Genomic DNA, 13,499 nt, shown 5'->3' on the forward strand with positions numbered 1-13,499 from the left:
TTATTATTCTTGACATTGCACTTGGGATGGTTTGAGGTGGCAATACTTGGAACATTAACAATGTGAAGCTGATTAAGACAGTGGGAGATAAATTGATCAGTTCATTCAAGGTGTAATCCATTCTCATTTTACATGTTTATTTTGCCATTATTTTGTACATTTCTTCTAGTTGGGGTCTTAAAAGTGTCAAACACAAAGATCAAATTATACATTTCAGGTCAAGCAAAGTTAGAGAAATGGACTTAGCTGATGCAGATTAAGTAGAAAAGCTATTTTGGAAAAATGCACAGGATGTGTATTAAAAGAAAATCTTGGTCAAGTCCAGTTCACATTTTGGATCCAAGTAGTATACTTCAAAGTTTTACTTGAAACATTGATGTCAAGGATAAGTTGTGCTGAGAACAAAAGAAATAGGAGCAGGAAAGACCATTTGGCCCATCTTACCTGCTCTGCTATTTCAATTATTCATTCATTTGAGCCACTCTCCTGCTCGGACACACGTTTCTCTACTCCATTAATATCTAAAACTTTTCAAATCTCTGTATTGAATATATTCAATGAAGAACTCCACAGCTCTTGAATGGAGAATTCCAAAGATTTGCTATCCTCTGGATGAAGTTTCTTTTCATCATTATCTTGAATGGTTGTTCCTTTATTTAGAAATTTGACCCCTGGTTCTACGCAATCCTTGCAGAAGAAACACTTGGCCTTCCCAAGCCATTCACACTTTATTTCTATGCCCCATTCTGAACTCGAGATTACAGGACCAGTTCACTACTTCTTTCCTCATGGCACAAAGTCACCAACCCAGGCCAATCTGGCAAACATTCACTGTACTACCTATATCACAAGCTAAAAGAAAAATCTGATTGTTTAGTTTGCAGAATACCACATTTGGAGTTTCTTAAATTGGGAGCCCTGACAAACACAATATTTCACATGTAGTCTCATTCAAGCTCTTTATAAACTGCAGGAAGAACCTCAATACTCTTGGATGCAATCCCATTTGCCTTCCTAATTGCTGGATGCACCTGCATATTAGCTTTCAGTGACTTGTGTACAAGGATTTCTCTAAATACTTGCAGCTTTTTATCTGCACCCATTTAAAAGCATCTTCACCTTTTTTAATTTTGACTGATAAGCATGACCTAATGGTCAACATCGACAAGTTAGGCCGAAGGATCAGCGCTATACAACTCTATACTATTGCTCCACATTAAATGCCATCTGCCTTGGTCATGCATTAAACCAGTGGTTCTCAACCTTTTTCTTTCTACTCACACACCACTTTAAGTAATCTCTATCCCATCAGTGCTCTGTGATTAGTAAGGGATTGCTTAAGGTGGTATGTGAGTGGGAAGTGAAGGTTGAGAATCACTGCTCTAGACCTAATTGTCACTGAAATATTTGCATGAGAAAAACTGTCATTGGCCCATTTGCTTTAGAGTTATGAAACCGTGCATATAACGAGTCAATGAGGTACGATTAAAACAGTGAGTTTTAAACTGTTTCTTTCCACCCACAATCCACCTTAAGCAATCCCTTACTAATTACAGAACACCTATGGCATATGGAATACTTAAAAGTGATATATGAGAGGAAAGAAAAAGGTTGAGAAGCACTGCACTAAACACTTCTTTATCCCCCTGACAGTCTCTCCGCATTTTTCTCAGAATTCACACTACCACATGACATTGTAACATCAACAGATTTGGAAATATCACCTTGAAAACATCAATATAGATTCAACAGGATGGCCCCAGCACCACCTCTGCAGATAGGAGGTGAGTTGCTTTTCTGGGTTGAAACAGAGGAAACTTGAAAGCTCCACTGACTGCATTTTTCAGACCCAACAGCATCTCCCCAGCCCATTTTTAGAGAGCAAACAAAATTGTGCAGGAAGTGTGGGATAAAGGAACATAGAACACTACAGCACAGTAGGGCCTTCAGTCCTCAAATACTGAGCCGGCCCATAGATTCCTTAAAAAAAAAAGGATTTGCAGAGTATTTGGAGAATTTTTATAAATTACTAATTCAGGTCCTGCAAACTTATTTCAGCAAACAAGGGAGAAACTGGAGTAAGGAACAAATGCCCTTTCCACAGTCTAAAAGACAATGTAATTTATTTACAAGCTTCAATTAAACATTTCTAAAATTACCAATTAATTTTGTATATCCCATTTTTCCATTCAGTTCTTCCAGTGAGACATAAAATGGGTCAACTTTATTGCTTTTAATTCCAATTTGGAACAACATTGTGGTGAATCATGAATCAAGGCAATGGAAGCCTGGGTGAAAAAATATAAAAGCACAGATACAAGGAGGTAAACAAGAAAGTGCTGGACAAACTCAGCAGGTCACCCAGCATTAATAGAAAGTAAAAACAATCGAAATTCCAGACCTGAGCTCTTCTTCAGGAGTGCCAAAAATGAAGGGCTCAGGTCTGAAATGTTGACTCCATTTTATTTTCTACAGATGCCACATTTGTTGAGTTTATCCATCAGAAACGTTTCTTCCCCGCTGATCTACAATCAGAGATCTGGGCAGAATAGGAAGATCCAAATATGGAATATTGTGAATAGAAATACAAAACCCTGTCATCAGCGCCAAAGTTACCAGTTCTGTAAAATAGATGTTGCTGACAGTAACCAATAGGGGAAATCACTTCTCCGTAAAATTGGAATATCCAAGAGAGATTTGCTCCTAGAATGTAAATCAATCTGTTTTCTTTTACATGCTGATGTACTTGGTTGTTTCCAGTACATTTCCAGTCAACTTCAACACATTTTATTATTGAGCTATGAAGCTGAACATTTGCAACCCAAGAACATTTTTTATTCTGACAGGAGAACCCCTGATGAAAGTACTGGGTATATATTTCATTCTAGATTACATTCTGAAACGAAGATGAATGAATTTAATAAAATTCTAACCTCATTCAGCTGAAATTAAGACATTAAATTATTAAATGCATTCTGATTTTGGAGATTTTATATTTACATGAAACAAAGGCAGAACTTCTTGAATGCTCGGAAGACAGGTGTGGAGAGAGATAAAGAGTCCCCGACCAGCTGAAAGATCATCAGCCTGAAGTATGAACTTGGTTCTCTCTCCAAGGATGTTGTCTGACCTGAATATTTCCAACATTTTCTGGTTTTGAGATTCCTCCTTTTGTAGTTTTTTTTTTGCTCTTTGTCAACACTTGAAGGATTACTTTTTAAAGTGATGTAAATTTTATCAAACCAGCCCTAATACTTTGGCCAATAAATTAATAATCATAATCAAACTGTATTCTTTTGAATGATCACATGAAGTGTTGCAGCCCAAATCACTGACAATTCTTTTTCTCCTACCTGATGCTGTTTGATCTGCTGTTCCCCAGCAGATTATTTACTGCTCCAAATTCTACCATCAACAGGTCTCCACAAAACACATAATTCTTTACTTGAAGTTATTTCATATTCTACTTCTTAGGGTGCAGCAATAAATTACAAACAAAATCAGTTAAGACTGGATAGACAGGGGTTGTGTTCTTTGGAAGAGAGCAGACTTTCTTGAACTGTATTAAATTTATAAAAGTGCTGGAGAAACTCAACAGGACACATGGCGTCCATAGGGAAACCAATATTTCAGGTCTGAGCCCTTCATTAGGAATAAGGAAAAAAAAGGAAGATTTCTGAATGAAAAGGTGGGAAGAGAGGTGAAGAGGAAGGGCACAGGCTAACAGTTAAGAGGTAGCAGGTGGATATTTGGGAGGGTAGAAGAGAGAAAAAGCAGAGAAGTGATGGGAGAAATCATGAAACAGGTGGGAGCTGGAGGAAAGTAGACAAGAAGGATAGAGGCTAGAAGAGAGAAAAAGCAGAGAAGTGATGGGAGAAATCATGAAACAGGTGGGAGCTGGAGGAAAGTAGACAAGAAGGATAGAGAAAGAGAGAGAGACACAGGGCAGGGGTTAACACAAATCAGAGAAGTCAATGTTATTGATGTCTGGTTGTAGACTGCCAAGAAATTTGTGAGTGGCCTTCGATTGGCAAGGCCATGGATAGACATGGCGAGGAATTAAAACGTTGGCCAGTGGGAGGTCTTTGCTGTTGCAGTTGACAGAGCGAATGCAAATTCGTGAAGCGTTCCATTTTCTTTATTTCACTCCATAAAACAATCTGCTAGTCTGCATCCAACCTCCTCCATGTAGAAGAAGCCACATTGGGAGTACTGAATGCAGTAAATGACCCCTACAGGTTCACAAGTGGCTTGGTGAAAAATAGAGCAAAAAAGAAAAAGGTCACACAATTAAGTAAAAGATGTAATAATTCCATAGAAAGTTTTCCTTGAAATCTGAACTTTAAACATCTTTATTATTACCACAGATCCACAAACCTGCACTCTCCTCCACCTCTTACCTCCAGCATAGGGTTCCTTAGTTCAGCTTTCCAACCCATCTCTTTGCAGAGTCCAATCCCAATTGCTCTTCCTACCTCCTGTGGAAAAACAATTTCAGTGGATAATTGATTCATTTCCCTAGGAAAGGCCATTTACAAATGAGACCAAGTTCTCGGCTGTTCTAAAATGCACTTGCTTCGACTCTGAAAATGTATTAAATTACATTATTTTCACTGAATAAAGACAACTTTATAGATACATTTGTTTGGGAGATTAAGTAACTTGGCTGCAATTCACATTTGGACAATTTCACCAACTCTGAAGCAATTAGAGTTAAAGTTCTGAAATCTATTAATGCTCCAAAATCTGAAACTTTTTGAGCACCGACACGATGGCACAAGTGGGTGCCAGTTTGTTACCAACCATTGTCACCGCCAGACCTACATGCATTATTCACTGTGTTTTTGCCATCCAGCAGAATTACTAGTAATTGGTGCTGCATTTATCTTCTTTTGTAAAAAGAGATCAATTATTAAACACATTATTCAAAAATTGGGAACATCTGGTCCCATGCATTTCAGATAAGGGCTACTCGACCTGTATATTAAATGCTCTTGCATAATTCCAGTTCTAAACGATCTTGCTGAAAAGGTATACCCTGTGAGTTTCTCCAATGCGGTGTGAAGGTGACATCAAATTCATAGCAATGTAGTTGTGCCTGAATTGCTGGACAAGTGATTCATCTGCAACAAAATGGCTACATTAAAGTACATTAAAAATTAAATTTGTGCATTTCACCAATAATTGGAACAAGAGAAAAAAAAGGAACAGATATAGCTGCGCAGTACTCGAAAGAAGACACACATACAACACAGTGCAGTCAGGTTCAGCTCTGAGTCTTAGGGCTCAGGCCCGACTTTTATACTTGGACCGTTCCTGCCATGGATCCCTTGGCTGATAGTCACAACTTGCATAACAAAAATGGGTTTCCTGTGCACAGGTACTTTTCTTCATAACAATTCCCTTCTTCCCCATGCGCTGTCCCTGTCTGTTGGCTGCGCAGCAAGGCCAACGCCATTTTGGGGTCACTGGCCTTTAAGCTGCCCTTGCCATTCAGCTGCTGGTTCACTTTTTGTGGCCAGTGCCACTGCACAGGCTGCTTGCCTTTGGTTGTGCTTGCCGCCTGGATTGCCGCGATGGCAGGCCACCACATGACCCCTCCCCCAGAACCGGCAGTATTGTCCTTGGTGCCCGGAGCCAAAGTCTCGGCAGCCTTCGGTGACCTACCTCTTCGGCGTGGTGCTGGTGTCTCAACTGGGCGAGCTGGGTCCAGATGTGCCAGCTTCAGCCTGTCTGTGGTGAAGACCTCCGTCTTGCCTCTGACCTCCAGCTCGAACATGGCCCCATTGTTGCGGATGAGCTGGAACAGACCCTCATATGGCCTCTGAAGCGGTGGACAATGTGGATCCCTGCGAATGAAAACATACTCATCGTCCTGCAGGTCTTTGGATATGTTGGCCTTCAAGTGTCCATGCCTGGAAAGTGGAATTGGGGCCAGGTTGCCAACTCTTTCCCTTAGCCTGCTGAGGAATGCTGCAGAGTCGTCCTGCTGTCCACCTGGGGATGGTACGAATTCTCCAATGACCACCAGTGGAGCTCCATAGACGAGTTCGGCTTAAAAGTTGTTGAGGTCCTCCTTGGGTGCCATGTGGATGCCCAACAGCACCCATGAAGCTCGTCTACCCAGTTGGATCCTTCGAGTCTGGTCATGAGTGTGGTTTTGAGGTGCTGGTGGAAGCGCTCCACCAACCCATTGGACTGTAGGTGGTAAGCTGTTGTGTGATGCAGCTCGGCCCCCACAGGGTGGTGAGGTCAGATCACAGACTGGAAGTGAGCTGAACCCCTCTGTTGAATGTGATGTGGGATGGTAACGAGATAAGGGCCCTGGCGCACAAGCTCGTGGACGTGTCTGCCAGCAAGACTGCTTCTGGCCACTTGGTGAATCGGTCGACCATTGTGAACAGATAGCGGAAACCCTAGAATACCGGCAAGGGTCCTACTTTGCCCATGTGGCTGGGGGCTCGAAGTGGTGAGGTGGGGTCTTGGTGTGCTGCTGTACCTTGGTTGTTTGGCACTACATGCACACCTTCACCCACCCGCTGACCTGTTACTGCAATCCGTGTATTTGCTGGCCACCAGCCAGATCATGGTCCTGATGGATGGATGAGCCGGTCCATGATGGAGTCGAAAACCTGTTGTCTCCAAACTGCCGGGACGATGGGTCTGATCTGACCAGTGGCCATATCGCACAGGAGGGTGGTGTTACCTTTGCCAACTGGGATGTCGGGGCTGCAGTCCGGATATGGCAGTCCTGTATTGGGGGGCATTCCTCATCTTCCTGCTGTGCCTCTGCCAGTGCCACGAAGTCCACTCCCCTTGACAGCATGGGGATACTTTGCCTGGACAGTGCATTGGCCACCACATTGTCCTTGTTGGAGATGTACCTTATATCTGTGGTGTACTCCGAGATGTAAGACAGGTGTCGTTGCTGGCGGGCTGACCAGGGGTCTGAGATTTTAGTCAAGGCAAAAGTCAGGACTTGTGATCTGTGAAAGCTGTGAAGGACCTGTCCTCTAGGAAGTACCTGAAGTGGTGGATGGCCAAATACAGTACCAGTAGCTCTCTCGTCCCGGTTTAGTTCTGGAGGCCGCACATGTTTGCTGAAGAAAGCCAGGGGCCACCGACTTCCTTCGATCTTCTGCTCTAGAACTCCACTGACCATCATTCCTGAGGCATCCACCATCAGGGCCATTAGAGTGTCTGACATGGGAATATGCCAGGAGAGCAGCATCCGCCAGAGCTTCCTTGGCCTTCATGAAGGCTTTAGTTGACTCCTCGTCCCAGGTGATGTCCTTTGCCTTGCCTGCCATCCAGGAAAACAAGGGCTGCACAATCCGGGCAGCTGAGGGGATGAACCTGTGATAGAAATTGATCATCCCCATGAACTCCTGAAGTCCCTTGGTTGTGTTGAATCTGGGAAACCTCTGGATGTCCTCCACTTTACTGGGTAGCAGTGTAGCTCCTTCCCTGGTTTTTCTGTGGCCCAGGAAGTCGATGACCTCCAATTCAAACTGGCATTTGGCTGGGTTGATCATCAGGCTGAACTCGCTCAGTTGGGTATAGAGATTACGGAGGTGCATCATATGCTCCTGTTGGTTTCTGCTCGCCACCAGGATGTTGTCCAGGTACATGAAGGTGTCATCCAGGTCTTGGCTCACTGTGTCCATGAGTCACTGGAAGGTCTGAGCGGCGTTCTTTAGCCAGAAAGGCATTTGGAGGAATTTGAAGTGTCCAAATGGGGTGATGGTGGCAGTCTTGGGGATATCATCTGGGTGTACTGGGAGCTGATGATGCTCCCAGACAAAGTCCACCTTGGAGAAGATCTTTGCCCTGGGCAGGTTAGCCGCGAGGTCCTGGATGTGTGGCGGGGCTACCAATCTGATGTTGTGGCCTCAATGAGCCAGCAGTAGTCGCCACATGGTCTCTGGCCCCCATTTGCTTTGGGTACCACATGCAGGGGAGAAGCCCATGGGCTGTCTGACCACTGTATGATGCTGAGCTTCTCCAGCTTCCTGAATTCCTCCTTTACCAGTAGAAGCTTCTCTGGAGGAAGGCGTCTTGCCCCTTGCGTGAAGTGGCAGGCCCTGGGTCAGGATGTGGTGCTGTACTCAATGTCAGGGCATCACCGTGGTGAATTGGGGAGTGATCACTGCAGGGAACTCGGTCAGGACCTTGCCATATTTGTTGTCCAATCTCTGTATGGAGTCTAGGTGGAGTGCTGGGAGCCTGGCGTCTTTGAGGGGGAAGGTTTGAAAAGTCTTGGCGTGGACCCTGAGGAGCGGCTGTTCTACTGTGGCCAGCGTGAACACCCATGTGAAGAGGCTGCTTTCCAACTGCAGTTGGGCCTTGGGGGTAACCATAAGTCCGAATCGTGCTGTTGTTGGGAGTCCTCAGGGGCCCAACTGTCTGTTCCTTGTGTCCTGTCCCAATGGGGGCAGGATGCTGACCTCTGTTCCTGTGTCCACGAGGAAGTGTCATCTAGACTGGCAAATGTACAAGAGGCTGTCTCGGTAACCAGCCGTCATGGCCTTTAGTGACGGGCTGGCCCGGCATTTTTCTGAACCGTGCATGGCAGCTTGCACCAGTGGGGTCTGCGCCCCATCTCTGGTCAGCTGGATCACCTTCTCTGGGGGGCTGCTGTTCCCTTGGCGGTTCTGCATGGGTCTGGCTGCGGGGTTTAGTGATGAGCCCCACCGACGCCGAGCATACTCTCTTCTGTTTCCACAAAATGTCCACTTGTGCTTTGACTTTTCGGGGATTGCTGAAATCTGCATCAGCCAGAAGCAGTTGGATATCCTCAGACAGTTGCTCCAGGAATGCCTGCTCAAACATGATGCAGAGCTCGTGTTTGCCCAGGAGGGCCAGCATCTCTTTCATGAGTGCTGGAACTGTGCCTCAACCTGGTCAAACTATACATGTGGTTGATTCGTCCATAAGGCCGGTAGTTTAAGTGAGACCGTGTTGACTGCTGCCTGTTCGCTCATCACTCAGTTTAGATGCAGTCTAAACCGTCGGGGTCACCAATTTTAGTCGTGCACTACTTGAAAGAAGACACGCATACGTAGTTTTGTCAGGTTCAGCTCTGAGTTTTATTAGGGCTCAGGCCTGACTTTTATACTTGCACTGTTCCCACCATGGTCCCCTTTGGCTGATGTCACAACATGCATAACAAAAAGAGGGTTCCCGCGCGTGGGTACTTTTCTGCATAACAATGCCCTTCTTCCCCGCACGCTGTCCCTGTCTGTTGGTTGCGCAGCAAGGCCAGTGCCATTTTGGAGGTCGTTGGCCTTTAAGCTGTCCTTGTCATTTACCTGCCAGTTTGCTTGTTGTGGCCAGTGCCGCTGTGTGGGCTGCTGGCCTTTGGTTGCACTTGCCACCTGAAGCGCTGGCTCAATCACAGTGGCAGCGGGCCGCCACGCCGACTAGCTGTGCAAGAACTGCTAACAGAATCATTCCTTTCAGCCAACCTGCCAGACTCCTTGTTGTGCGTGTGAAACCGATTTGATGGGTCCCAAGAGCAACGAATCTGAACCTGGCTGGTTAAAGTTGTTTTTATTTATTTACATGAATTGGGGAGTCGCAATAGGAGTAAAAGATACACGAACACATATGCTTGCTGAATTCAACGACACACTCGCAACCACTTGCAGACAGAAAACCATACAATCAAGTCTCAACATACAAAACCCACCACCCCTTGATATCTCTAGCAGGCACGACTCTTGTCTGAACTAAACTAGGGACAGTAATTTCTAGACACACAATACTATAGCGTTGCCCACAGTTCCCAACCTGGAGTAGAGCTCAAGTTCAACCTATAAGAAAAGAGGCAGATGACTTTATAGTGCCATCAGCTGGAGAGTCTGGCCTAAGTATCAATGAGGAAATTAAAGAGGCCAATGACCAGGTGTGTGCTAACCTGTGGGCAAGGCTTTACCTTAAGGTGATGTGACTTTCGGCTAGGTTCCAGATGGAGAGGTCACATACCCCTTCGCAAGCCACATTCCCATCAGATGCCAGACAGAGAGGTCCATAAGCCACATTCCCACCAGGTTCCAGACAGAGTGGTCAAATTACCATCCTCAATCCACACTATACTCCTGTATCACAGTAACACTCAGATAATCCAACATCCTAGAATCAGTCAATGCAATGCTGGACTATCAGAGTTTCTAGATAATTGAGCAGTCTTCAATTTGGACTCTGGCTGATGGTCCAGACTCTGGTCCAGGCATGTGCAGCGGATTCCTGGCTCATGTGCTGGACCAATGAGCAAACTAAATGACTAACCACTGAGATTAGCAAACAATCGGATAGTAGATTATTGGCATTTTACTTTTTCCATCAAAACTGATCCATCATGCATGGGTAAACAGGTTGTGACCTAGGTAATCATCAACATTAACTAATTCCATGAACAAGTTAACCTCAGCTCATTACCAGGTCTTTGGATAGTTTTAACTGTGCTTCTCTCAGTAATGCTACATTCTACACTTTTGCTTTACTTTTACATTATCTGTTGAACTTGTATGGGTTGACTTGTCTGGATAGAACATTCGGCCCATTGAGTCTGCTCTGCCATTCTATCATGAACTGTTTATTTATAGCAGCACTCAGCCCCACTCTCCTGTCTTCTTTCTATAACCCTTGATACTCTGGCTATTCAGATACCTATCAATCTCTTCCTTAAATACACCCAACGACGGCTTCCACAGCCGCCTGTGGTCACAAATTCCAGAGATTCACCATTCTCTGGCTAAAGAAATTCCTGTTTTAAATGGGTGCCCTTAAATCCTGAAGTTGTCCCCTCTTGACAGTATGCAAAACAATAATTGTCACCATAACTTGATACATGTGGCAATAAACAATACAAACTACCCCCAGAATGCCAGCTGATAGATCAGTATCAATTTTGAACCCCACTTTTGAACACAAGAAGCACCGAGTATTGCAAGAGCACAGAATTTGTACAGGATCACTAATATAGCTGCCAGAAATGAGATGGCAGAAATTATTTTGCTTGAATGTTCACAGGAGGGAATGACATTGTATGAAGAGTAACAAATGCATTTAAAAGACAAAAAGAAGATGCATTGCCTCCACAGACTTTACAAGGGAGAGTAGAGCATTATCAGATGTATTTATTTTTTTATTGTATAAAACTGTCCTGAGGGAATGGCAAATAGCTAATGTACGCATTTATAAGAATGAGAATTAAAGGGTGAAGAGCATAATAGGAGCCCATACATGTGAAAAATCACTAAGAAATCCAAATACATCTTTACCCAAAAGGTGTGAGAACGTGGAATTTCCAATCACAGGAGGGACCAAAACAAGTTACATTTAAGGGCATGCTATACAAATGGAAAAGGGAACAGAACTTCATACTGATGAGAAAAACAATGCAAGGAGGCTGAAAAAGAGCACATCAATGAGTTGGGCCAAATGCTGTTTCGGCATCCTACAATTGCGTTCCTATTGAAGCTACTTCATAATGACTGCTACAAACAGCATTGACCCAGATGTTTAGCAATGCACATGTCTGTCCGACTCACAAAAGATAGGCCAAATTTAATCCAGATTCACCAGCCTATACTCAGAAAATTTAGTGAAACAGCAATCCAACACTAGCAAAATTCAACTTTCATAACGTGACCATTATTTGTCACGAAAACTACTTGGCTCCAGATAATGCTGCTATATATAAACAGAAGACACTTCCAGAACTAAGGAGAACCAATTGCTTTTGACATTGCGACAGCATTTAGTCAATGGAAAGATCATGGAGCTCCAATAAAATTCAAATAATTGTGCATCAGAAGAAAACTTCTTCTGGAGACTGGAGACATGTCTAACTCAAAAGATGTTTGTTCTTGGTGGAAGCCAACAAGTATTTCAGTCCAGATCTTTTCAAGAGTTCCTCAGGAATGTACCCCAAACTCCACTATTTTCAGCTGTTTCATTAATGACATTTCATCAATAACAAATCCAGCATCTGGTTTCTCATGTCTTTAGAAGTGGACATATTTACTGCCCCATTTTACTCACAACTCATCGGGTCATATATAATACTTTTGGTAATGTTCATAACCATATTTAGGAGGTTTCACACAACACTTAGCTCTTACAGAAATAGCAAGTAATATTTGTACCTCGTGACGGCAAAGCAAACGTTTTTCAAGAATGATCCCCAGGATCATCGTTGCTCAACATAGTGGACACAGAGTTTGATATTCCGGTCTCTCCAAATTCTGTTCATTATATAGAGGACTCCGTATTATACAGAATGCTATACGCTTACCCTGATAAGTACCATTTCAAGAACACACAAAGTGATTAATGCCATCCTGGCCCATAAAAAAAATAATGGGACTGCTGTCAGAGCTGCTGGTAATGATCCAGGAGAGCGGAGAACAGCACTGCTAAGCAGGGTCCAACGGCCCAGTCCTAATGTTGACGGTCTGTAAAGGGTTTAAACAGCTAATAAAAGGAGTTGATGGTGTTTTTAATTAAAATCCTACAACTTCTGGCTCTGTGCCTAATATGACAGCGCCTGTTGTCGGCAGTGGCCATGAGGGGTCGTTGACTCCAGGGGAACAGCAGACAGGTTCAGGCACCAGAAAAGGGGAGAACACTCTCCCCCCCCCCCCCACCCGAGAAGAAGAAGCAAAGGGGATGATCCAACAGTGTGATGACCACTGTGGCAGCGGACCAGCAAAGGGTTCAAAGCTTGAAGGAACCTCACAGGCTCTGGGCTGCTGGCATCTTTCAGCTCAAGGATTTGCGCAGGCTGCGGGCTGCTGGAGTCTGACTCGTGGAAACCAGGTATTGGAACTCGGATTCCTGAGGGCACCAAGGCCAAGAAGGGCTCCCGAAGAGCCTCGGGCGCTGATGGCTTCCTGATCATGTCGGAGGTTTGGATCTGGAGCTTGGGTTGTCAATGGATAGAGCAAGAGTCTTTTCAGTTGCAGAGGCTGCAGGAGGTGCTAGAGGCAAATACATGGACACTCAGTGTCTCTGAAGGGACTCTCTTTTGTTTCTCTTTCTCTTACTGTAAGGGGCACCAGGCAATGCTAATACGGCAGGTGTTTCAGAGTCCAGAGGACCTCAAAATCAACAGCAATAGATATGCACCACAACAAAGGGGTACTTAAACAAAAGTAGTTTTTAATTATATTTGAACAAGAAAACAGAATTAAACTTTAACATTACTATCATCTTACTTAGCCCCCCCTCTAATACTATGTGTGTAATGTGTATATAGGCTTAGAAAAGTTCTTTGGATCACAGTCCAATCTCAGTGGTTGCAGGCAATTCTTGTACTTTGTTAGCATTAACAAAGTTCACCAGTCTTTGGTGCTTAACAGACAAATGGTTACCACTCAGGAGGGTTCTTGTTGGTCTTCAGAGAGAGATTCCTTTTGTTCCAGGACATCCGCACCTGATTCCTGTTTAATCAGTCTAGCTGCCGAAACTTGCCCCCTTCAGGATTCTCCAGG

General features: G+C 44.3%; 1 protein-coding gene across 4 annotated transcripts in view; it reads right to left on the minus strand.

The window, feature by feature from the left end:
• The window catches only part of thumpd2 (THUMP domain containing 2), a 76,341-nt gene that overhangs the window by 21,190 nt on the left and 41,652 nt on the right, over positions 1 to 13,499 (minus strand). For all 4 annotated transcript variants that reach the window (XM_069887645.1, XM_069887644.1, XM_069887646.1 and 1 more), the window contains one exon: positions 4,401 to 4,478. In XM_069887645.1, coding sequence (XP_069743746.1) covers positions 4,401 to 4,478 — 78 coding nt within the window. The remainder of the gene's footprint in view (positions 1 to 4,400; positions 4,479 to 13,499) is intronic.

The sequence above is a fragment of the Narcine bancroftii genome, chromosome 6, assembly GCF_036971445.1.
Source record: "Narcine bancroftii isolate sNarBan1 chromosome 6, sNarBan1.hap1, whole genome shotgun sequence".
Taxonomy (NCBI): Eukaryota; Metazoa; Chordata; class Chondrichthyes; order Torpediniformes; family Narcinidae; genus Narcine; species Narcine bancroftii.